This window comes from Peromyscus californicus, unplaced genomic scaffold (assembly GCF_007827085.1).
Source record: "Peromyscus californicus insignis strain IS unplaced genomic scaffold, ASM782708v3 Scaffold_23__1_contigs__length_62951481, whole genome shotgun sequence".
In the NCBI taxonomy this organism is placed as follows: domain Eukaryota; kingdom Metazoa; phylum Chordata; class Mammalia; order Rodentia; family Cricetidae; genus Peromyscus; species Peromyscus californicus.
Genome location: NW_026294534.1, coordinates 9,802,620 through 9,825,463, shown reverse-complemented (window position 1 = coordinate 9,825,463; position 22,844 = coordinate 9,802,620). Strand labels below are relative to the sequence as shown.

The 22,844-nt window shown below is 50.5% G+C and overlaps 1 protein-coding gene and 1 long non-coding RNA gene across 4 annotated transcripts; one reads left to right on the top strand and one right to left on the bottom strand.

The window, feature by feature from the left end:
* Positions 1-1,272: 1,272 nt before the first annotated feature.
* On the bottom strand, positions 1,273-10,734 carry Cln8 (CLN8 transmembrane ER and ERGIC protein). Of its 3 annotated transcripts, XM_052751761.1 has the most exons (4): positions 10,458-10,663; positions 8,621-8,765; positions 3,676-4,333; positions 1,273-2,570 (listed from the first exon to the last, which is right to left on the bottom strand). In XM_052751761.1, the coding sequence occupies exons 3-4, from the start codon at positions 4,216-4,218 to the stop codon at positions 2,247-2,249; spliced, it is 867 nt and encodes a 288-aa protein (XP_052607721.1). In that variant the 5' UTR covers positions 4,219-4,333; positions 8,621-8,765; positions 10,458-10,663; the 3' UTR covers positions 1,273-2,246. The 3 variants fall into 3 exon arrangements, with proteins under 3 accessions (XP_052607721.1, XP_052607722.1, XP_052607720.1); XM_052751762.1 differs by lacking the exon at positions 8,621-8,765 and having other exon boundaries at positions 10,620-10,734; XM_052751760.1 differs by lacking the exon at positions 8,621-8,765.
* A 114-nt stretch (positions 10,735-10,848) lies between these two features.
* LOC128118919 (uncharacterized) lies at positions 10,849-19,526 on the top strand. The gene is made up of 2 exons (XR_008221388.1): positions 10,849-12,426; positions 18,471-19,526. It is a non-coding gene; the product is annotated as an uncharacterized LOC128118919 (long non-coding RNA).
* Positions 19,527-22,844: the final 3,318 nt, after the last annotated feature.

Sequence of the window (22,844 nt, the reverse complement as noted above, 5' to 3'; positions counted from 1 at the left end):
CTGACCTTGGACCTCTATGCCTGGGAAACTAGGTGTGGTTAGTCTCTGCTCTTCCTCCGGGCCAGGCTCAGGTGTGGTCACTATGGCACGCAGGACAGACAATTCAGGACTTCCATCAGGAGGGTCACCACGGGCTGTGTGAACAGGCGCTTAAGAGCTCAGGTAGAGCTATGGCCTCTGGCTAGCAGCGTCACTGTGGGCGGTCACCAACCCCTCTGGACCGTTGCTTCCCCAGCGATACTGTGGGAGCAACAGGGCCTCCTGAGGAGCTGTTAAAGAGGGCCAGGGCATCCAACTGACCTCAGCAATGGGCCAGTCACTGGCTGTGCTGCACTGAGTCCAGCACCACTTGGGGGAGCCTGTGGCATGCTGGGAGAAGAGCTGGTCCTAAATTAAAGGGGCGGGGCCAAGGCATCAGTGACAGCCGGGGAAGCCGCTGGGCTGTTTCCTGCCACTCGATACCCCCAACCCATCATTCTCTACATTTGAAAACAACTCGGGTATCCAGAATGTGTCCCTTTTGCAGTAGCTAAAGACAGAAAGCAGGCAGGGCCTCAGACATGCTACATAAGCACTCTACCCTTAAGCGACACCACACCCTGTTCTAATTCCTAACAGATGATGCACGAGTCTCTGGGGCACACGTGCAGCTGAACCTTGGCCCATGTGAGCCACAGAGCAGGCCAAGCCTAGGCTCACGTCAGTGTCCTCCTCACCATGCCCCTCTCAGAGACCTGTCCGGCAAAATCGTGGAAACCGTAAAGATGTTACAGCTAGAAAGCGTGGCCGCTCTCCGGGAAATAAAGACAGGGCTAATGGTCACATCACCCCAGAGCCTTCTCATCGGACACTCTTGCCTCCAAAGTCCCAGGGGATGTGTGTGGAGCAACCAGAGGCCACTTGAGCTAGGGAATGGCGCCCAGCTGACACACATCAAGACGGAGGAAGCAGTGTGGAGGTCATGCTCCTAGTGTCGGCCAGAGAAAGCGGCTCAACTTTCCAACTGTGTTCTGGTCATCTGAAGACAGGTTCTGGACACGGAGTGTTCTCGGACGCTCCAACAGTGAGTCTGAGCTCACGGTAGCAGACAGGAACTGGTACGTGTTTGGTTCTGTAAACAGTCATAACTTTATTACGCTTCGCAGTTAAAAACTGCCGGGCCTGTGCCTGCGCAAAGCAGGTATAGGAGCTACAGGGTTTTTAGTTGATACTCTTAGGGACATAAAATAAAGGCCTTCGTAGAATGAAATAAATAGGCATCATACATCCTGATAAAGTTAAAAGCATTAGTATTCAAAACATGCGGTGAGGCCCATGATCCATGGCAAACATAAGTCACACATGATTTTCAAGAGCAATTACCATTTCAAAGGTGGTTTTTGTACTTTAATTGTATACTTTCAGGGAAAGTTTCCACGTCTGCCAATAATATTGGCAGCCGGTGTTTGGATGTCCCACCCACAGTGCAGGTAAGAACACTTGCTTGCCTATGGTCACATCAAGCAAGCTGCCTGTTTCTTCTGTGTTCTGGCAACTCGGGCAGAACATCTCTGGGTACAGGGACCCCCCTCACAGCCCACAGGGGAAAAGTCGCTGCCCTGCCTTGAAATTGACAGAGCAGAATTGGGGGCTAGGCCAGCCAGTTTGGTCAATGAGAAATAGCTCGAAGATCCAGACACCATGCCAGGAGGGGTGGATAAACTAGGCTCATTCAGCTACTGAGAAAAACCTTTTACCGGAACTGCGTCCTTCCGCCATTTGCCACTAGAGGGTGCTGCTGTGTCACGGGCTGAAACTTCCACGGGCTGGGAAATGGTCACGAACATCAGCAAAAATCACATTTTCTTAGGCCAATTCTTTGTAATGAGAAAGAACGTGACTTCCAAATAAGGCACACAGACTGTGAGCGTGCTGACTCGTCCACACCCACCCGGGGTCCTTCCTAACGCGGTCCTTTCAAGTATTCAGGCTGGCCTCCTTAGCAGCTTGCACACCTGGCCACCACGGCTCCTCCCGACCCTGGCCTGGCAGACACAGCATGGCTGAGCCCACACCAGAGGAATCAGAAGGTGACCACGGCGGCCGAGACCTCCTGCGGGCAAATCAACGTCCCAGCAATACTTCATGGCTACTTCAGAGCTAACACTAAAGGACAAGTTAGTATTCACCTACGTAACGAGTATTCACCTTGTTCACCAGCTCCTCTGTAAGAGTCACCCTCTGTGGAGCTACCGGGTCTCTGGGCACTAGAGCCTCTTCTTCTGAGGCACCTGGCCATTGGTCCTTTCCTGCCTGCTGCCCTTGGTTTCGGGCTGGGCGAAGTTCCAGTCCACGGGGTTAAGAAGCTGCTGGGTCTTTTTGTGCGTCCAGTAGGGGTTGAGGATGAGTGTGAGCAGGGCCAGCCCACAGAGGAAGAGTGCAAAGTGAGGCAGGTACAGGCTGCCGACCAGGGCGCCCCAGTGCTGGAAGCACACCCACCACATGTGGTAGGTGAGGATCATGCGGCAGTGAAACATGTGGATCATTAACCACTGGTTGACCTTCCAGAACAAGGAGTCTGACCAGCCAGCCTGTGGACGAAGCGAACACGGTGTCAGTACGGAAGGTGACAAGGTTGTGTGCCCTTTACGCACCATGAACTCGGTTCAAAGCAACAGGCTTCTAGCCAGCGCTTGATCTCCCGGGCTTAATTCTGAAGGAAGATGAGAGCCTGGGCCGGCCAGCGCCTCATCGGCGGGGCCTGTTCCGCTTACTTCCTACTCCCTAAGGCAAAACTCAAATCTTTCTATCTTGAATTAGCACCTATCATAAAGCAAACAGGCCCCATTTATCTAGCAGCAAGAGACACACACCCTGGAGCAGTTTGGAGAGAACATATATCCTGGTTCCCTTAGCTCTTTCATCTCCGAGGGCCTTGGATGAAGGCTAAAATGGACGTGCTATAACACCGTGCTATGAGCACAGAGGTGAGTTTCTGCAGTTGTGGACGAGGCCGAGCAGCACTGGATGCCTTGCCATGAACATAAGGCCAAGCCTTCGGGCCTCCTCAGACTGCCAACCCCAGATGCGGATGCGGCAGCTGCTCCCTCCTCCCAGGAGGAGACACGACCCTGTAGGCACAGAATTTGGGAACTGGGTGGCTGGGGATGGGCCTGCTAGACTCAGGGCCAGCTGGGAGAGCAGGAAGCTAAGGTGTGAGCTACTGTTCTAGGGGCAGGACCACTGGCGTCTGACTCGAGGCTCACTGCGAGGCTGTGTTACGTCACCTCCAGGTGGACCGGGAACAAACTTCTGAATCCAGCACACCAACAAAAGCAGAAAGTTGCTCTCACACTGCCATAAAAATGCGTGCAAATGCTGTCACACCTGAAGGCTAAGCGTCACCGATTTAAGGGGTGGCCTCCTGAGTGTTTGTATGATCACAAACAGCTAGCTCTCTTGGGAACATCTTAAGTATTGAAGTAAAACAATTCTTCCTAGGACGTGTGACACTAGCGACTGGGTCCTAGGAGCCACTGAGCTGTCCTTTAACTCCATTTCAAGAAGCTGGAATTCAGCCAGGTGACGTCTCCGCGGCACGGCTGCCTCATGGCAGGTGCCGGGGACACACTCCTCGGTTGACACTCTGCAGGCAGCCACAGCCCTCCCACATCCCCCCCCTCAGGAAGCACCCACCTTCAGGAGCATCCAGGAAACGCAGGTGAAAGGTGTGCTCATCTCCAAGAGCAAAGTGGTCATGGCCAGGTAGTGGCCGGCTCTGAGATTGACCGCCGAACCCAGAAACCCAAGAAAGGCGAAGAGGTGGTGGACAGCCAAAAACGCGTCGAACGTCCGGAAGAACAGGTTGGACAGGTGAACGGCCACGTTCTCAAAGAGGAAGAACCCGGTGGCTGTGGTGACGTGAAACCAGCACCAGTTCTGCTGCCCCAGAGCCTTGTCAGCGTGGAGCACGGGGTCCCCCAGCAGAGCCCACAGGCCGGCGGCCGTGCTCTGCACACCGAAGACTGCGCGGGTAGCCGCCAGGTTCCAGAAGACCTTCTCTTTGGCCAGCAGAGAGCGGTAGGTGGCGTTCAGGGAGGAGGACAGCTGGTGGCACACCACAAAGACGCCCAGGTAGAAGACAAAGCCGGCCACCGCCAGGGTCGAGCGGATCTTCCAGGAAGCATAGTCCAGGTCAAAAATGCTCTCCGCCATGCCATGGTTGCTCACAGGAGTCATGATCCTAATCTGGGTGCCAGGGGTGTCCCCGGGCCAACACCGGGTAGCTGGGCCTGACAGCGCTCCTCCCTTTCAGGGAAGCTGTCTCAAGGGTCTTCGGCCATCCATCCTCAATCTGAGGAAAGAAAATTCACCTTGGGCTGACTCAGAAGGTGGCGGACAGTAAGACACATCACTGCCTCCCTCCCTCACACAGCCTACTCACACCCACCTTCACCCCAGGACAATGTGTGGGGAGGATGTCTTAAGCTTTCTACCTCACTCTTAGGCTTACAAACGTACATGAGCCCTGCAAGAGACCTACAGAGAGCACAGGAAAAGGAAAGAAGATGATCCCCGAGATGCTCTGCCGTGAAGGGAGGCAGACACGTTCTAACAGACTCGGGCTATGCTCTTCCCACAGAGCTCCAGCCTTGGCAGCAGTCTGGAAATAAACTACATAATCCAGAGGCCGAACAGTGACACTACATTCTGTTGAGGCCCTTCACCTCTAGAATCTGAAAGAAGAATGTTTCCTTCATGTTCCGGGTTTGGAAAAGCTGTTAATAAAAATATTATGATCTCTGCCAAGTACATGGACATGGATGGGGTCAGGAACACCTGGCTGGGTTCAGATCCTACTCCTGCCTGTACTGGACATGTGGCCTTTGGACATTTCTGGGACTCAGTTTCCCTAAGAGGAGAACAAAACCATGGGCACTGGAGAGCAGCGGATGCTATGGGATGGAAGCAAAGTCTGGTACATGGTAAAGGTTGAAAGTCCCTCATCTGGAACATCCTAAGAGTTCACTTCCTGAAATTGCTGTTAATTTGTTTTATAGTTTATACCAAGAACCTGTCCTATGCTGCTTTTCCTGACTTTAGTTCCTCTGATAAAGGACTCTAGCAGAGCTTCCAGAATAAGTCTGGACTACTACTGCCCGGGACCTACCAGTGTTTGGGTATGACCTACTTCCTTTCTCGGGCCCCAGCCTCACATTCTCCTGCACCTTGCTCCAGGCTCTAGCTCTCAAGTCCTGAGTTGTAACTACCCTGCCGATGCCTCTGGTCCCGACCAGCCAGCTTAAATCCACTTGCTTCAGATGCTCTCTAGTCTGTGCAGAAGCACCACACACACCGGGCCAAATGCCCTTCAGACCAACCCACATGCCCTCGGGGACCGAACCCAAGCTGCACTCTAGTGCTCAGCCCCAGCCTGCACGCCACCAGCCCTCTGAGGCAGAAGCCCAACCTACCCATCTTTATAACCCCACTGCCTGGTACAATGGCTGGCACACATGAAATACTTGCTGAATGCACGCAGATTCCAAATTGTGCTTAGATGGCAAAAGGTACCTAAATTGGATCTACTTTGTGAAACTGTGAAAGTGAGAATGTTAAGATTGGAGAAAATCTAGCCAGGCGGTGGTGGCACACGCCTATAATCCCAGCACTCAGGAGGCAGAGCCAGGCGGATCTCTGTGAGTTTGAGGCCAGCCTGGTCTACGGAGAGAGATCCAGGACAGGCACCAAAACTACACGGAGAAACCTTGTCTCGAAAAACAAACAAAAAGACTGTCGGAAATCATGAGACCTGACGGACCTTTCACTTCCAGAAGAACCAGCTTAGCAGTCGCAGAAGGCCAGTCCCACAGCAAGGTGGATGAACCCTGACCCTACTTCCTCAGAGCAGGGTGCTTCCGGACACGGACACACACACTTTGGGGGATGGAGGTAGACCATCACAGCAGGGCTGTGCACTCATCAACTAACCGGGAGGCAGCAGGGTGGAGAGCCGGAGCACTACATTAGCTCCTAGACTAATTCACTCGCCCTGGAGCTGCAGAAAGCCGCAGAGCATGTGGCTTGTGCTGAGCCTGAGAGCTAGGGCCGCCCCAAAGGACAAAGGACCCTGTAGCCCTCATACTCCTATTGGCTGCGGCCCTATAACCAAGGCCAACATCCTAGAAGTGCTGGTTTCCCCCAGATTTAACACAGGACACAGCTGGGTGGGCACAACTCTCATACCCACGCATCCCCCACAATTCCAGGAGCCCCATGCCACTGTCCCCTGATGGTGGTTTCCGGACACATGGAAATGTTCTCAGGAGATGACAACCTAGAGGCTGTTCTGTGCACAGCCTACACCTGTGGCTCATGCCTCCACTTGGAACACCACCACCTTATTTCACATTTCCAATGACTCCAAACGTTACTCTTGGGGTTGGGGATTTAGCTCGGTGGTAGAGCGCTTGCCTAGCAAGTGCAAGGCCCTAGGTTCAGTCCTCAGCTCCAGAAAAAAAAAAAAAAAGTTACTCTCACACAAACAAACTTAACATGTTCACACAGGGCTGGGGCACTTGGCCTTGGTATGGCTCTGTATTTTTTCTGAGAACAAAGCTGGCTTTGAACTCATGATCCCCACCACACACACACACACACACACACACACACACACACACACACACACACACACACACACAGCTGAGTACTTTACACCTTCTAACCCAGGCACATTAAAGCCTAGTATAGTACTACAAATGAAGGCAGAGATCTTCCTTCCTGGAACTGGAGAAAAAAAGGCCCCCATTCTGCACTTGTCTACAAGTCATGAGACAGGGCACAAGTTCCCATTTTACTGCGATTACATCACTGTATCGGTGGCCAAGATACCAGCTACTATGGGGCCTGGACCTTGACTCTGGAAATCTCTATTAGGTCCACTTCCTAAATCAAGGGACATGAGAACTGTCTCACGAAGGCTCTGGTTTAGACAGAGTGGGAGGAACCCCAGAGCATCAAGATCAGTGGCTCAAAGACAACCCGGCTGAGTGGGTTCTCCCAGCTTCACTGAGCACGGGGGCTGACCCCGGAAACAAAATACACGGAGATACAGGACAGCGGAGTGAGAAGCACCCGCCATGTCAGGCACATCCAACTAGTCTGTTTCTTCTTCACCAGAGAAAGAATGCTTCCAAATCTTCAAGGCATCTTTTAGAGCAAGGGCATCTAAGGAAGCACCCCACATCGGTCACTGACAGACTTCCTGACCATTCCAGAACAGGTGCCAAATAGTTACAGACACGATGAATTAATTATACACCAGAACACACACCACACTTCAACCCCTATCCCCACTTCCCCAGGCTGGTTCAGAGCTCGGCTCTCCTGCTACGTTATGTTTCCATAAAGCACCATGCGCAAAGCTCTGGGCAGCCTGCGTTGTCTTGGCAACTAACATCACCAATCAGCATCCTTCATCTGGGGAGGCAGCAGCAAGGTAAACTTCAGCGTCCTCAGCCATGAGAATAACAGGCCAGGTTCACCCGTCTGGTGTTGGGGGTCCATCTGGCCATCCGTCCCTGGAGTCCTGCAGAGCCCTGCGGGGTCTCTCTGCAGAGTCACAGCTGCGCCTGCTAGGCAGCTCAGATGTGTATGGGACCAGCTCAGTTCTCTTTTCACATCTATTTCTGCTCCTCAAACTAACCACATCCCTCTCACATTAGAAAGGCAAAAAAGGGACACCGAGGTCATAACCATTCCCCTTCTGTGTGCCTGCTTCACACCAAGCCCGACTTGAGGACCTCTCCATACTGCTTACTGTCACTTGTCCCTCCAGTTAACAGTCAGCAGCCCTCGGTCTCCATGGAGGAGGAGCCAAAGGCAGGACAGAAGGAACTTGCAAAGGCTGCCACTAGCCTCAGCCCAGAGCCCACTGCAACTCATCAATCCTTGAGGGTGGAGGGTGTCTCTCCAAAGCTCATCTCATTCTATTACAGTCAGAGGCCTGAGCTCTGCTTGCACTGAACTGAGCCTTTTAAAAACAAAAACTCCAATGTACATAAACGAATGAGAGTGTCAGTTTAGTGCTGTGACCAGAGGGCCACATCACCAGGAGCTTAGATTCAGCACCCAGGGAAGCCTTCAGCTTTCTGTTGGCATCTGTGAGTTCCTCCAGATGGCTAGGTGTAGCAGAGTTTTTGTGTTTGGTTGGGATAATGGACCCCAAACTTGGAACTGCAGTCAGAGGGAATAATGGCTGTGTGTTTTCTTTCAGAACACCACCCAGAAATTATACCACGGCTAGGTCTCAAACCCGGGGACACAGGTGCCCATTAACACATCAAAGCTCACGCTGGCTGCCAGCTTCTCCCAGCAGCGCCTACCTGTTACAGGGGTTCTCCTGGCTGGCATACCTCATCCCTATCCTAAACTTCTCCAGCCCAGGGGCTGGGCTACCCTTCCCTATATAACTCAGCCACTTCAGTCACACAGCCCTTTACACCTTTTTGGTCTCTTGGTGTCCTGGCTCTCCTCTCTCCCCTTCCCTCACATGGCCTGGCTCAGGATCATGTTCACTCTGGACTCTCCCAGATGCCTTTGCTCTCCCTGTATCTACAATAAACCTTCTCCTCCACCATACCTCGGGGCAGTCATGTCTTCCTTTTTATTTCTTTTGCGCATCCAGCCATCAGATGCACCGTTTCCCACGAACAGAGCAAGTCCAGTCGCTTGACAATCTCCAGTCAGATGTGGCCTCTGTTATAAGCTTCCTTGATTTCTCTTCCCTTGGGGGGAAAAGGGAGGTGGCGGCCATGGCCCCAAAGGCTGTGGTTTCATTGCACCCCAGGACACTCACCAGTCCTGTGTCTAACTCACACATCTTAGCTCACTCAGCACTTCTTTGGGTACCCCACTGCAGAAACCCTCCCTTTGTTTTCTTTTCCACACCGGCTGTCACTCTCCCTTGACGCGATCAATAGAACAGGCCCATGGACTATCGGCACGAGAATTCCCCTAACACTTCCGGAATCACGCACAGGTGGTGGGTGGAAATATTTTCCCAACATCGAAACAAATACATGCTTAAACAAAACTGACAAAACATAAGCCTGAAAATGGAGAAATGAAACCGTGTTATCCCCTCTAAGCAATACCAGTGAGTTTCTGGCACATGCTGAGTCAGTCCTTCCCTAGACAAAAACATTTCCTATTTTTTAAAAAAAAGGAGGGGGCCGGGCGGTGGTGGCGCACGCCTTTAATCCCAGCACTCGGGAGGCAGAGCCAGGCGGATCTCTGTGAGTTCGAGGCCAGCCTGGTCTCCAAAGCGAGTTCCAGGAAAGGCGCAAAGCTACACAGAGAAACCCTGTCTCGAAAAACCAAAAAAAAAAAATAAAAAATAAAAATAAAAAAAAGGAGGGGAGGGAGATAAACGCATGTAAGCTGTTTACTGTTGCTTTGCCTTGAGCGGCACATCAGTAAACCCCCCTCACTGATCCTCTTCCATGTGGTTCTCGGTGGCCTAGGGGACACGAGACCAGGATGTGTATTCATTTACCCATCCAGTGTCCTAACAGGGTCCTCCAGTTTCTCATTATCCTAAGATATTCTGTACAGAGTATCTCAGAGAACTTTCATGGGACCTGGAAGAGAGGCCCGGGTCTAAGTGTTGTTTCCATTAACAACGAGAGCCTGAACGCTAGGGCAGGTCTATGAGAGCTAACAGAAGACCCGGTGGGTGTGGAGGCATCTCATATTTTCACAATATACGATGTTTCCTTAATCATGGCCTTTTCCAAATGCTCACATTCTTCCTGAAAAGCTTAAGTAAAAAACAAAACAAAAAACCATGGAAACAAATCCAGTGTATAGCTACGGATTTCATATATTCAAACAAGGGAAGAAAATGAATAGCGACAAATTCAAACAGTACTTAGCAACTGCCACCTGCCCCCAGCCATTCCGACAGATTCTTAAAGCCTTCTAAAAGGCCTCAGGCACCCACGACCAAGCAGAGCTCCACCCTGTCCTTATCAGAAGCAGCACTCTAAGCCCCAGGACCTGTTATCTCCCGTAGTGTGTTGACTCCAGCTAGGTGTTCTATTCCTCCCCCCCCCCCCCCCACTATATGCTGACACCACCCAGGGCCACCTCCTGCCGATCAGGCCAACGCTGTCTTTCCCCTTCTGGTCCCATGATGATCCATGCTCAAGCTCCCCAGCGCCTAGCACTATGCTGACCTAGTCCAGCGTCCTGTCCCGCTTCGCCCCAGACTGGTCCGGCTCTTTGCTGCTCCTCCTCCTACCATGTTCTCCCGGTGTCGACCTGTGCAATCGCACCCAGTCTGGCCCGTCCACTCACGCCCCCGCTGGCCCCATGACCTGGATGCCAAACCCAAAGAAATGCCTCCTCCTCGGGTGGCCAGGCGATGGTAGCCCCACTGCAGGAGGGTGCACCCCAGGGCGCCCTCCACGCCTCACCTGCATTCAGGTGAGCAGAAGGGGGGCACCGCCTCTTGGCCCATCAGCTGCTCAGACTCGGCGTCCCAGGAGCTCCCGCGCCGTGGAGACACACCCAGTGACATGAACCAGACAGGCTACCCACCGGTGGGTGGCACCGGAGACCAGGACCCCCACGCCCACCTGTGTCCCCGCCTCAGCTGGCGCCCGGCTTTCGGTCCGTCCCGCCCTTACCCCCCGGAGAAGCACCTACGACACTGTCGCGAGCCGAGCAAACACTGCCCACCGCGCACGCGCGCCGCGGCCCACCGCAGACGACAAGCCCAGGCCCCGCCCCCGTGGGACACTACCAAGGCAGGCGCAGGGGTGCGAGCCGTACCACCCAGCAGCCGTGGGGGCGTCTGGAGCGGGCTGCGCCTTGTGCAGCGAGCTAGGCTGGATTGGACTGTCGTGACTCAAGCTGGCGCTGGAACCCTGAAGAAGGGTAAGGAGGGGTCCGTGGGGGAATTCCTCAAGAACACTCAACTGAGACCCTACTTCTGCGTGGACCTGCCCCCAAGACCGCCCCTACGTATATCCACCCCATCACCCCGGGGCCTCTGAGGTCGCAGATCAGTGGTCGAATGCAAACGCACGCGTGCGTCTCCCGTTTGGTGTTGCCGAGTTGTGGTCCGGCGCTCAGAGCTCCCGGTGATTGGTTCGAGCCAGCAGATTGTGCTCAGACGGGCCGAATGGACCACAGTGCGTCCCTTACTACAACAGCATTGTCTTCCAGGCAGTGGCACCCGGCTCCTGTCTACACAGTGGGTTCTGCCCCAAAGTCAAGGACAGTTGAGGAGCTGCCCCGTGCTCCTGCCAACAGCCAAAGCTACTTGGCCCTGGATCCCTAGAAGCAGCATTACCGGAAGGGCAAAGACCTCCCAACCCAGTTCACCCATGCCATGCACCTACCAACGACCTGAGGCCATTAGGAGAGCAGTGGCTGGAGCAGAGTCGGTCCCCTCTCTCTGAGTAGATGGCCAGCACTTGGAGAGCCCACCGTGGCTCTGGAGTCACACAAATGGCCTCAGCACTTCTTGCGCAATGTCAGCTAGTCAGGTGTTCTCAAATTCTTATCTCTCATCCAGAGAGCGCAGTTGTCCACCCTACCCTGGATTGTATCACGCCTTACCTTGAGGTAGGAGAGCTAGCTAGAGAAGACTCTAGAAGGAATAAATTCCTGTGCATACCCCACCCTCCTGGTTCTGATTTTTGTCTCTGGACACAAGGAATTTCAACACAGTTAACCAGGCCACCTGCAAAAGAACCTTTGAGAAACACCACACACAGGATGGATAAAATGGCCAACGAACTGTGATATAAGCCCTATGTCCCCATGACTCGTGCATAAGGGTCCCTTTGGAAGTGTCACTGAATCGTCTGTTCAGGAGAAAGATGTCTATTGACACTCAATTTTTGTGTTTCCCCGATGTTTCATTAATATTTGTGGCACCCCTGAGCCCATGGTTAGTGCCTCAGTTCGTGCCTCCCTGCTGTACGGTGTAAGCAACCACAGTAAAGACCACCCTGAGCTACATGAGACCCTGTCTCAAAATAACAGCAAAAAGTGAGCTGGGTGTGCCGGCATTGGTTTGTAATCCTGACCCTTCGGGAGGTGGAGATAGGGTGACTGGTCAAGATTGATGCCTCCTCTAAGTACTCTAAACTTCCTGTGGGCCAGGTGCCAAGCTGCTCACTCATCCATTCAGACGTTCCAGAGCCTGCCCAGGCACCGTGAGAAACACTCCAGAGGAAGAAACCCAGTGCTCCTTGACTGAATCTCTAGGCTGCTGCCCTCAGATGCTGTGCCGCAGGCCATTTGGAGAAGGCAAATTTGGAATGAGTTTAACGGAGGTGGTGCTGAGGGACCGTTTAACACTCATTTCCCGGGATGGTAGCAAAGTGCGCTCATGCCACGTTTCATTGTTTCCAGACGGTTTCCTTCTACCACGTGAGTCCTGGGTACGGATGTCTGGTGTGGCATGCTCGGGAATACACACAAATAAAACAGTAAAAAGGAGGGCCGGGCGGTGGTGGTGCGCGTCTTTAATCCCAGCACTCGGGAGGCAGAGGCAGGCAGATCTCTGTGAGTTCGAGGCCAGCCTGGTCTACAGAGTGAGTTCCAGGAAAGGCTCCAAAGCTACACAGAGAAACCCTGTCTCAAAGAACAAACAACCAACCCCCCCAAACATAATAATAATAATAATAATAATAATAATAATAATAATAATAATAATAATAATAATGAGAAGATTTTCCTTACAAGGCATTAGCAGGTGGGGAATACATCTCCTCTTGCCGTGAGTTTGAAAGAGAGCAGGAGCCAGGCAGTGGTGGTGCATGCCTTTAATCCCAGCACTTGGGAGGCAGAGGCAGGCGGATCTTTGTGAGTTCGAAGCCAGCCTGGTCTCCAAAGCGAGTTCCAGGAAAGGCACAAAGCTACACAGAGAGAAACCCTGTCTCGAAAACAAACAACAAAAAAATGGAGGGGTATATGGGAGGGGTTTGGGGGTGAGGAAAGAGAAAGGAACAATGTTGTAATTGTATTATAATCTCAAAAGAAAAAATTTCTCCTACCTAATTCTTGCCTCTGGACTCAAACATGACAGAGTGCTCAAAGGGGTGTGTCTCCAGGTGAGAGAGGAAGAGATCTGTGGAGCTATTCCCCAGATGAAATAGTGTTCATGGGAACAAGAGACACAGGCTCACAAATCTAACCCACGTGGCCTGTTACTTGCAAGTGCCTCTCCTCCTTGTCCCTCCTGCGTGTAATGTGCCCGTCCCTTGTCTTTTGGTGCAGGACGGTGCAATGCTGTCTTTAGGGACAAACTGGCTGTCAACTTGCATCTCACAAGGGAAAATGCCCTTAAAAAGGGTTAAGTGAGGCAGAATGGAAAGGCAGGCCAAATCAAGAAGCTGTGGGAAGGGAAAGGGGTCCCTCACCTTGGAGTCTGAGTGAATTCACTGTAAAGACTGCCTACAATATTCCTTTTTATTTTATTTTGCTATTTATTTATTTGACAGGATTTGACAGTCCTGGCTGTCCTGGAACTCGAATTGTAGGCCAGGCTGGCCTTGAACTCACAGAGATCTGCCTGCCTCTGCCTCCCGAGTGCTGGGATTAAAGGCGTGCATGACCACCGCCTGGTGCAACATTCCTTTTCAATAGAGATATTGCAAACCACACTGTTAAAATAGCAACGAGTCATACTTAAGGTCTAAACACGAGTGATTTTGGAGTTTAACTTCACTCTTCTCCCAGCCATAAACCTAGAGTTTCCTGGGCAGTTCACAGACAAGATTGTGAACTTTGTCCACAGTCAGGCAGGCATATGTCTTAACTCCCTGTGTCCTAATAAAGATTTCTTCCACCCTTGTGACCTGTGTTCTTACTTTGTCAGGCTGTAATCCTGTTCACTGTTCCTCAAAAACTGTGCTATGACTTCATTTACTAAGAGAAAAGTAAGTGCTTGGTCTTGGCTCTGTGCTGTCTTTTTTCATAAGTACTTGACTATTGACACCCAAGCTTAACCCTATGTGAAAGCATTTTTTTTTGTTTTTATTTTTATTTTTTCTAAGACAGGGTTTCTCTATGTAACAGTCCTGGCTGTCTTGACACTGGCTCTGTAGACCAGGCTGGCCTCGAACTCATAGAGATCCACCTGTCTCTACCTCCCTAGTGCTGGGATTAAAGAAATATGCCATCACACCCTGTCTAAAACATTTTTCTTAATAAACCTACAATTCTGCTTTATACTGACTTGTTCTGAAACTTTTCGTTCTTCTGTTATGGCAAAAGTGGCAGCCTCACTTTTGATGAGGCCAGTGCTCACCCCTTTCCTTAAGCCCCCCATTTTCCAATTCAAAACTTGCCTGAGACTCTGTACTCAGTCTGTCATTTTTTTATTTTACCTGCATGTGTATCTGCATACCACATGAATGCAATTCCTGAGGAGGCCAGAAGAAAGGGTCAACTCCCTTGGAACTGGAGTTACAGACTGTCCTGAGCTACCATGTGGGTGTTGGGAATGGGACCCAGGTCCTCTGGAAGAGCAGCCAGTGTTCTTAACCACTGAGCCCTATTATCTGTATAACCGCTGGGACAAGCCTCCTGACATCCAGTATCAGATGGAGCAGTACACTGTTGGAACCCAGGTCTATGATGTGTCAAAGGCTCAGTCACGAGCTCCTCCTTGCACTTGGTCATTCCCAGGGGCACATTCCAACCTAATTCTCAGCAATCCTGTTAAGTGTTTAAGGTCCTGACCTTGGGCCAGTTTTACCAAGAATCCTACCAAGCTGGTGAAAAATCCACCCTTGCTTTCAGATGAAATTCCTGCAAATAGGCAGCCTTATCATCACTTGGCCTGCCCTCAGGGAGAAGCCTCTTGAGTCCATGTAGCAAGATCAATGCCCTCGCCTGGGTGTTTATTTCTTCTCTGTAATTTCCCACTGCAGACTCCCACCTAGTCCCACTTCCTTCACATTCACCTTGAGTCCTTTCTGCTTCCTACCATAGAACCTCACTGCGGGGTACCACTCTTTCCCCAGCAGACCTCTGGGGAAAGCCTCACTGACTGTTCCTAATTTTTTTTCTTTGACTATTGCAAATTTGTTGTTGTTGTTGTTGTTGTTAAAGACAGGAATTCTCTGTGTAACCCTGGCTGTCCTGAAACTCATTTTGTAGACCAGGCTGGCCCTAAACTCTCAGAGATCCACCAGTCTCTGCCTCCCGAGGGATTAAAGTTGTATGCCACCATCGCCTAACTGACAATTGCAAAATTAAAGCTCCTTTAAACACACACACACACACACACACACACATACACACACACACACACACAAAAAAAAAAAACATAGTCATATAGGGAAGCATCTCTTCCCAAAGCCTTCCTTCCAGCTGATATGAACATACACTGTGTCCATTTCTTTACCTAAAAGCATTGTCCTCTGGAAACCTGATGAGTTCTGAGCCATGAGGGACAGTGCCTGCAGCCGGGAATGGACCTTTAGACAGGGAGTTACTGGTTAGGTGACCTTGAAGCACCAGAACCTTCCTAAACCAAACCTGTGATTACAGTGTTGTTGGTCTCCACAGTGAGAGCAGGAGTGACCTCATGGCTCCAAACCCTTTGCCCAATGAATGCCAGCCACACAGCATGGGCGGGGCTCATGGGACGTGGGAGGTTAATGGTTACAAAGACATTGCCCTGTCAGTCAACATACATATCCTGACAGTGACTTGCACTGCTCTAATCTGGGTGACTTACTCCTGTGGGGACATGCGTCCATATCTAGGGACTTTTCTTGGTTTTCACAACTTTGGAGGTAGGGTGGGGAGATAGTTCTTGCTTCCTGAGGGGAAAAGGTACCAGAGATTGTAGAATACCAAGTCAATCCACAGCAGCAATTATCGTGGAGGGTAAAAAGCCACATCCAGGAAGGAGAACACCCCCAGCTTAACACTACAATACCACTACCACGTTTAGTGGTCATGCCATTTTAGTAGGAGTCATGGGTGGCAGAGGGGGAACCTTCAGTGGAGTAGGAATTGTCAGGGGAGAACATCATGCTTCAGGGGGACCCATTAAGTGTACGCAATACTCTAGGAAGAAACTATGAGGAAGAGTGCTGTGCTCCCGGTGGACTTTCCACTACCCCACAAAGGACAATGTCTCTGCTGTACTTCCTGGGAGGGTGCCAACCAGGACTGGGACTCAGGTGATACAGAAGGTTTTCTTTGTTTTGTTTTGCTTTTTGCTTTTGGTATGCATTCTTACAAAAAGTATATATGGAGACCAGAGGAGGACATTAAGAGTGCCATTTGTCCTCAGATGCCTTGTGAGAGTCAAAGTTGACATTTTAAGTTTTAATTACTATGCCATAGAGATCCGTGAAACAAAAATACATCTGATGTGCAAGCCCCTTGCCCAAGGGACAGAGAGTTCCTGAAATGCTGGAGGCTATTGTTTATGGGAGATAACAAGCCACATGTTTTCACTCTCTTAAACAAGTTTGTTTGACCCATATGCACCAGATGTGCTTGATCACATGTGGGCACAAGATTCACAGGCAGGGAATATGTCAGGATGTATGCTTGCCCCTGATTGGACCTGATGGGAAATACTTAAGCCACTGCAAACCAATTCAGGGCCACTTTCTGGAAACCCAGAGATGGACCTAGCTAGAATCCATTCACCAGGCCAGTATTTAATTAAAACTTGCTTCAGATTTGGCTTTAAACTGTGGTAGTGGTCTAATTCTTGACCTGTGGGGTTAACAACCTTCCACCTTGTATTTGAAACTGATTCTTAGCCGGGCATTAGTGACCCACGCCTTTAATCCCAGCACTCGGGAGGCAGAGCCAGGCGGATCTCTGTGAGTTCGAGGCCAGCCTAGTCTACAAAGCGAGTTCCAGGAAAGGCGCAAAGCTACACAGAAAAACCCTGTCTCGAAAAACAAAAAACCAAACAAAACAACAACAACAAAACTGATTCTTCTTAACCTGGAAGTTTGCTACATAGACCAGGCTAGCTGGCCAGTGAGTGGATCATGTCCTCTCGAGTCATTATTGTGTGCCACCACAGCTGGCTTTTTAACATGGGTGCTAGGGATCCAGATTTTTGTCCACATTCCTAACTCAGGCACTTTACTGACTGGACCAATTCCTCAGCCAGACCTAGAGGGGTTTAGGCCACATTTTTCCTTCTCTTCTTTGAATTTCTCTTTCCTCCTCTTTTCTTCACCAACTTTTTCCTTCTCTTTGTTTTCTTTTCCCTCCTTTTCTGCCTGTGCCTCCTTCCATGATGCTGGGCAAGCACTCTCAGCCCCATTTCCAGCCACAGAAAAAAGACATCATTTTCTTTTTTCAAAGACAGGCAGGGTTTCATTGTGCTGACCAGGCTGGTTTCAAACTCGTAGGCTCTGTAAACCCTCCTAAACCCTTCTGCCTCAACTTCCTGAGTGCCTGGGACGACAGAGACAAGGGCATATGAAAACATTTAGTGAAGTACAATATAATAATGCCCCTGTTTCAAGAGTTAGTTAGACTGTGATAAAGTAGGCAAGATCAAGAAACAGTAACAGATGCCTTGGAACAAAAGGATTCCTACAGGAAATACTGTAACAACTTAGACTGAAATACTGTAGCGAGGATGTTTACCTAATGTTTAATGGCTACCAGTGAAATCAGAGCTCCAGTGAATAGTGCTTGGGAGGTAGAGTCGGCTTAGATTCTTTTTTTTTGTTTGTTTGTTTTTTTGTTTTTCGAGACAGGGTTTCTCTGTGTAGCTTTGCACTTGTCCTGGAACTCACTTGGTAGCCCAGGCTGGCCTCGAACTCACAGAGATCCGCCTGGCTCTGCCTCCCGAGTGCTGGGATTAAAGGCGTGCACCACCACCGCCCGGCTGGCTTAGATTCTTAATTGAGCTTCAGAGCAAACAGATGACCTCTAACCTCAGACCTGTATTCTTTCAGCCTTTCCCCAACTTTTAACAGCACATCCATTTTCACATAGTATTCCAAATTCTAAAGAAAGTGGTGTCTATAGCACACAACACCTGATCCACCCCCAAACATTGACTTACAAAAAGTTAATGCGTCTAAATGGAAAAAATAGAGGCACCAACTCAGGAGGTGTGGGTTGACTTGATGTTCAAGGAAAAAGACAGAAGGGGCTTCAAACAAGAGGAGAGAAGACCCCGAGGATAAAGGCTTCGTAGAATGGGCTCAATTTCTTACCTATAGTCTCCATAAAAACACCCAATACCTAGCTAACTCCCCCAACTACCCACCTAGAGGGGGTTTGAGATGGAAAACCCTACTTCATTGTCAAGACTGGACTTGGATAAACTCCCTTCCTTCCATCCAAGTATTTCCTGGTTTTCCGAGAGGCAGTGAGCAGGGAATATCCTCAAGGTCTTGTAACAGTAACACACAGTTTCTTCTATTTGTTAATTGCCAAACTGAAAACTTACCTAAACGTTTGCTTTCCAGTGTTCTCATCACAGGCATCTGCCTGGCCCGCGAGTTTGTAACTGAGGATCATGCTGAACCAAAGCGGCTGATGAACCAGGAACCAAATCCCAAACAATCCCAGTGGTGCAGAGGAGCCAAGGCTCCGGATAGCCTCCCAGCCACCCGGAATCAGGGCATTTCCTGCTTCTCAGGAGGCTCACAGAACGAGGCAGGCAAGGTAATTTTAATAATGACTTTGTAGGCAGGGCTTCATCAGGAATGAAGCCCAAGTCATCCTACATGAATGAGCATCCCAGGATGTCTAACAGGAAGCAGGCCTGCTACCAAGGGATGCAATCATGCCCTGCCTGCTGCTGACCCACATGACGTGGCCAGCCCGAGCCCAGTTGTCAGACCTGTTGTGTGAGCTGATCAAAGTAGAGACTATCACATGATTCAGTGTGATCCAGCATCCTGTCAGACCTGTGTGGGCAAGCAGCCTCCCTAGGCAGATGTGACCCAGTTGGTAAGTGTAGAAGGAGAGCCACACATCCCAGCAAGGGTACACACAATTAGCTGATTTCTAAGCACACAGCGACAACACTCTTTTTGGGGGGTAGGGGTGGGTAAATGCTGAAAGATCAGAGACAAAACAACAAGCCACTAGAGAAGCTTGTCACTTGCCGGGCGGTGGTGGCACACGCCTTTAATCCCAGCACTCGGGAGGCAGAGGCAGGCAGATCTTTGTAAGTTTGAGGCCATTCTGGTCTACAGAGCAAGATCCAGGAAAGGCAAAGCTAGCAAAGCTACACAGAGAAACCCTGTCTTGAAGAAAAAAAAAAAAAGAGAGAGAGAGATAGATAGATAGAAGCTTGTCACCTCTACCGAATCCTTAGGCCCAAAGGGAAGATCCTGTCTCCACAAATCCTCAGACTGAATGCCCCTGAGTCCTCAGCTGAAAAGGCAAGATCCTGTTTCCTCCCACCTTATATTCCTTTCTCTGCCTTGCCATATCACTTCCTGTCTTAACCTTCCTAGTGCTGGGATTAAAGACATGTGACTCCCAAGTACTGGGATTAAAGGTGTGTAGCACCACTGCCGGGCTCTGTTTCTCTTTTAGACTGGATTGATCTTGTGTAGGCCAGGGTGGCTTTGAACTCACAGAGATCCAGACAGATCTCTGCCTTCCGAGTGTTAGGATTAAAGGTGTGTGCCACCACTGCCTGGCCTCTGTGTTTAATCTAGTGGCTGACTCTGTCCTCTGATCTTCAGGCGAATTTTGTTTGTTAGAGTACAAACAAATTATCACCACACAGCACTATGTCTGCTGACATGCCCCTCACCGTGAGGATAACTGAACTTCTGAAACTGTAAGCAAGCCCCAATTAAATGGCTTCTTTTTAAAGAGTTGCCATGGTCTCTGTATCTCTTCACAGTAACAGAACACTGACTAAGACACCCTGCAAGTCTGTCTTGGGGGGGGGTCCCGAAGTGAGGTTAAAGTTTGAATAGAGGGCCAGAGAAGAGATATGCACATCTCAGCAGTCTCGGTCAAGGCGTGATCCCACCCACCATTGACCCATGGTCTGGGCTTCAATCTCATCATGTATGGTGACATATATGGTCTGACAAGTTGTTAAAACTGTGAAACATCTTTCCGGGACACAAATTTTCCCTCTGGCTGGGGCTTTTTTTCTCCACCCCATATGAGATTCCTGGGGAATTCTCATTAGAGGGCAACAACATTCTTATCAATACATAATTCAGCTTTTTTTTTTCCTCCAGAAATTAACAATGGTTTATGTTAATAGCCACCAAGAAACAGGCAGTGTCTACTTTGTAGACAACAGCACGGCAGTTCATGTAAGTGTTCTCCATTGCGGAAGCATTCTCAGTTTTAGGCCTTATGTTGGTGTGGTATTTGCACATTTGTTGAGGTTTTCAGGTTTTCACTTGCTGTGTTGTATGTGACTTCAGACATCCTTGGGGCCTGGCTATATACACCCAAGTGCACAGAGGTGGGAAGATAACTAAGGGCTTTTCATAGGCACAGGGTTAACCCAGAGTGATGTGATCTGCCCTGTCTATCAAGCTCCTCCTCCCGCCCCTCCTCTCTAGCTCCGCCCCTGCTCTCTAGCTCCGCCCCCTGCTGCAGCCTTAAACCTTGGTCCCTATTCTCTGCCAACTTCTTTTTGCTTGCAGGCTGGCTGGGTGCTCCTTGTCACCTGTTTGGTGTGGTGTTCCTTCTGTTTCTGTGTGAATAGTTTTTTTTTTTTTTCCACAATAGTCTTCTATGCCCTTGTCCTGCCACACGTGCGAAAAGCAAACTCTGGGTACATTTTTAAATGATCTGCTAGACTCTAGCAGTCTAGATCACCTAGTGTCTAGGTGAATGATCCTTGGTCACCAGACCTGAGCAGTGATGGGTGGACACTAGGTTCTGTGGGCAAGAAGACCCCTCGGTGGTCTACACAGGAGAGCAAGACCTGTGCTCCAATGGCTGGGGATGGGGAACTCTGGAGTTCTGGACTGAGCCATGGGGGTCCATATCTCTTCTGTCGTCCTTGTCTAGTTAGATGTGGGAGAGAGGGGCATGGAGAGGCTGCCACACACCTGCCACCGTCAGCTGTATGCCACACAGCAAACAGCACACTATCCCTCAGCCCTGGCATGCTGTGGATTCTGCCTGTGTGACTGGCTTCCTCTGAGTGGGTATCGTGACACTCTTTGGGCTCTGTGGGGCTGCAGTCTCCCAGGGGCTCTTCACCTACACAGCTAGTGCACGTACCTAGGCAGCTGGGGGAGTGAGGGTGTCTCAGCTCTAGCGACTCTCTCCACAGGATGCCTGGTCTTCTCTGCTATGTGGCTGCTGGATTCTGTGGGAAAGTAGCATCACAGAGCAAGCACACATGGCCTGCTGAGACTGTCACACCATTCATTCTGAAATTCTTTAATTTTGTGGGTTTCCTATGCAGGGATGTCTGTGTAACATTTACATGCCTGGTGCCCTCAGAGGCCAGGAGTAAATATACGACCTCCTGGAACTGGTGTTACAGACAGTTGTGAGCTGTCTTGTGGGTGCTGGGAATCAAACCTGGATCCTCTGGAAGAGCAGCCAGTGCTTTTAACCACCGCACCATCTCTCCAGCCCCTGCGCTACTCTTTTAAATGACCAGCATGCCAAAGGCAGCCACACGGCTAAGGCCTCAGTGGAGGGAAGGGATAACATTAACGGACACCAGTCTGGTCATCTTGATAGACTCTAGGTGCTTCTTAACAGTTAGATGTTAGGAGTTCAGGCTACAGTCTCAATGTGTGCCTTTCCCCAATCTCATGAAATCCTCACCTACAAAGTGAGGTACTGAAGGGTATTTTTGGAAGTTATGAGGCCAGAAAGGTACAGTTCCATGTTGGGATTAGAGTCCTTATGAAAAAAAAAAAAACCCAGGGTGGTCTTTGCCCTGTGTGTGGGGACACAAAGAGAAGACAGCTGACTATGAACCATGAAATAGCTGTCAGCTGGGACAGGGTCTGCCATGTCCAGCTCTAGGGGGCCCAGCATTGTGAACTGTGAAGCAAATGCCTGCTACATCATCTACCAGCTAATGAATTCCATCTGACTGACACCCGTGGGTTCGCAGAGGGTCCTCCACTGTTTTCTACCACTCACTAGGGACATAACAGACTTGTGGCTCCAGAAGGGCCTAGAGGGGAGGGGATGAGATCCCCTCTCAGGTCTGTTTCCACGCTCTCCCAGCCTTGTGGGGAGCTCTGTGGCTGACTGGCTGCACCATACTCCTGATGGTGCTCGTCTCTGGAGTCTACTGCCTACTCCAGCCCCCGGGAGATGGTCGGCCTCAGGAAGGAGCCTCCCTTCGGTCCTCAGCTATATAACCTCACCTCATGGATTGGCCTGGAAGCCCTGGGAGCCACATAACTCCTGCTTCCCCAGGATTATTCTCACAGCGAGCTCCTGTGCATTATGAATAATGAAAGTCACTTAGGTGGTATGGCCGCGGTCTTCATAGGAAACCCTACAGGTCTGGGCTTTCAGGCTGTTTCCGAGGGTCAAACAGATGCCGCCCGACGATGTGTCTAAAGACCCCATGCGGAGAGTCCTCACACTGGATGCCTTGGAACCACTGCCCTGGGCTCAGACAGTCTCTGATGGCCTCTCTCACAGCTCCGTATCTACCTTCAGGGATGCAGAGGCGTTCTCAGGAATGAGGATGCAAGGTCCAAAGCCAAGTGCGAGTGTCTCTCCCTGTCTTCCTCTAGTGTGTAGGCTGGTTATAGAGGAGAAGGTCTGGCTGGTATGGGGAAAGCCACCTTTGGGAGGATGTCTAACCTCTGGCTTATTATTCAGTTTTACAATATGAGGCACCGGAAATGCCACGTCTCCAGATGTAATAA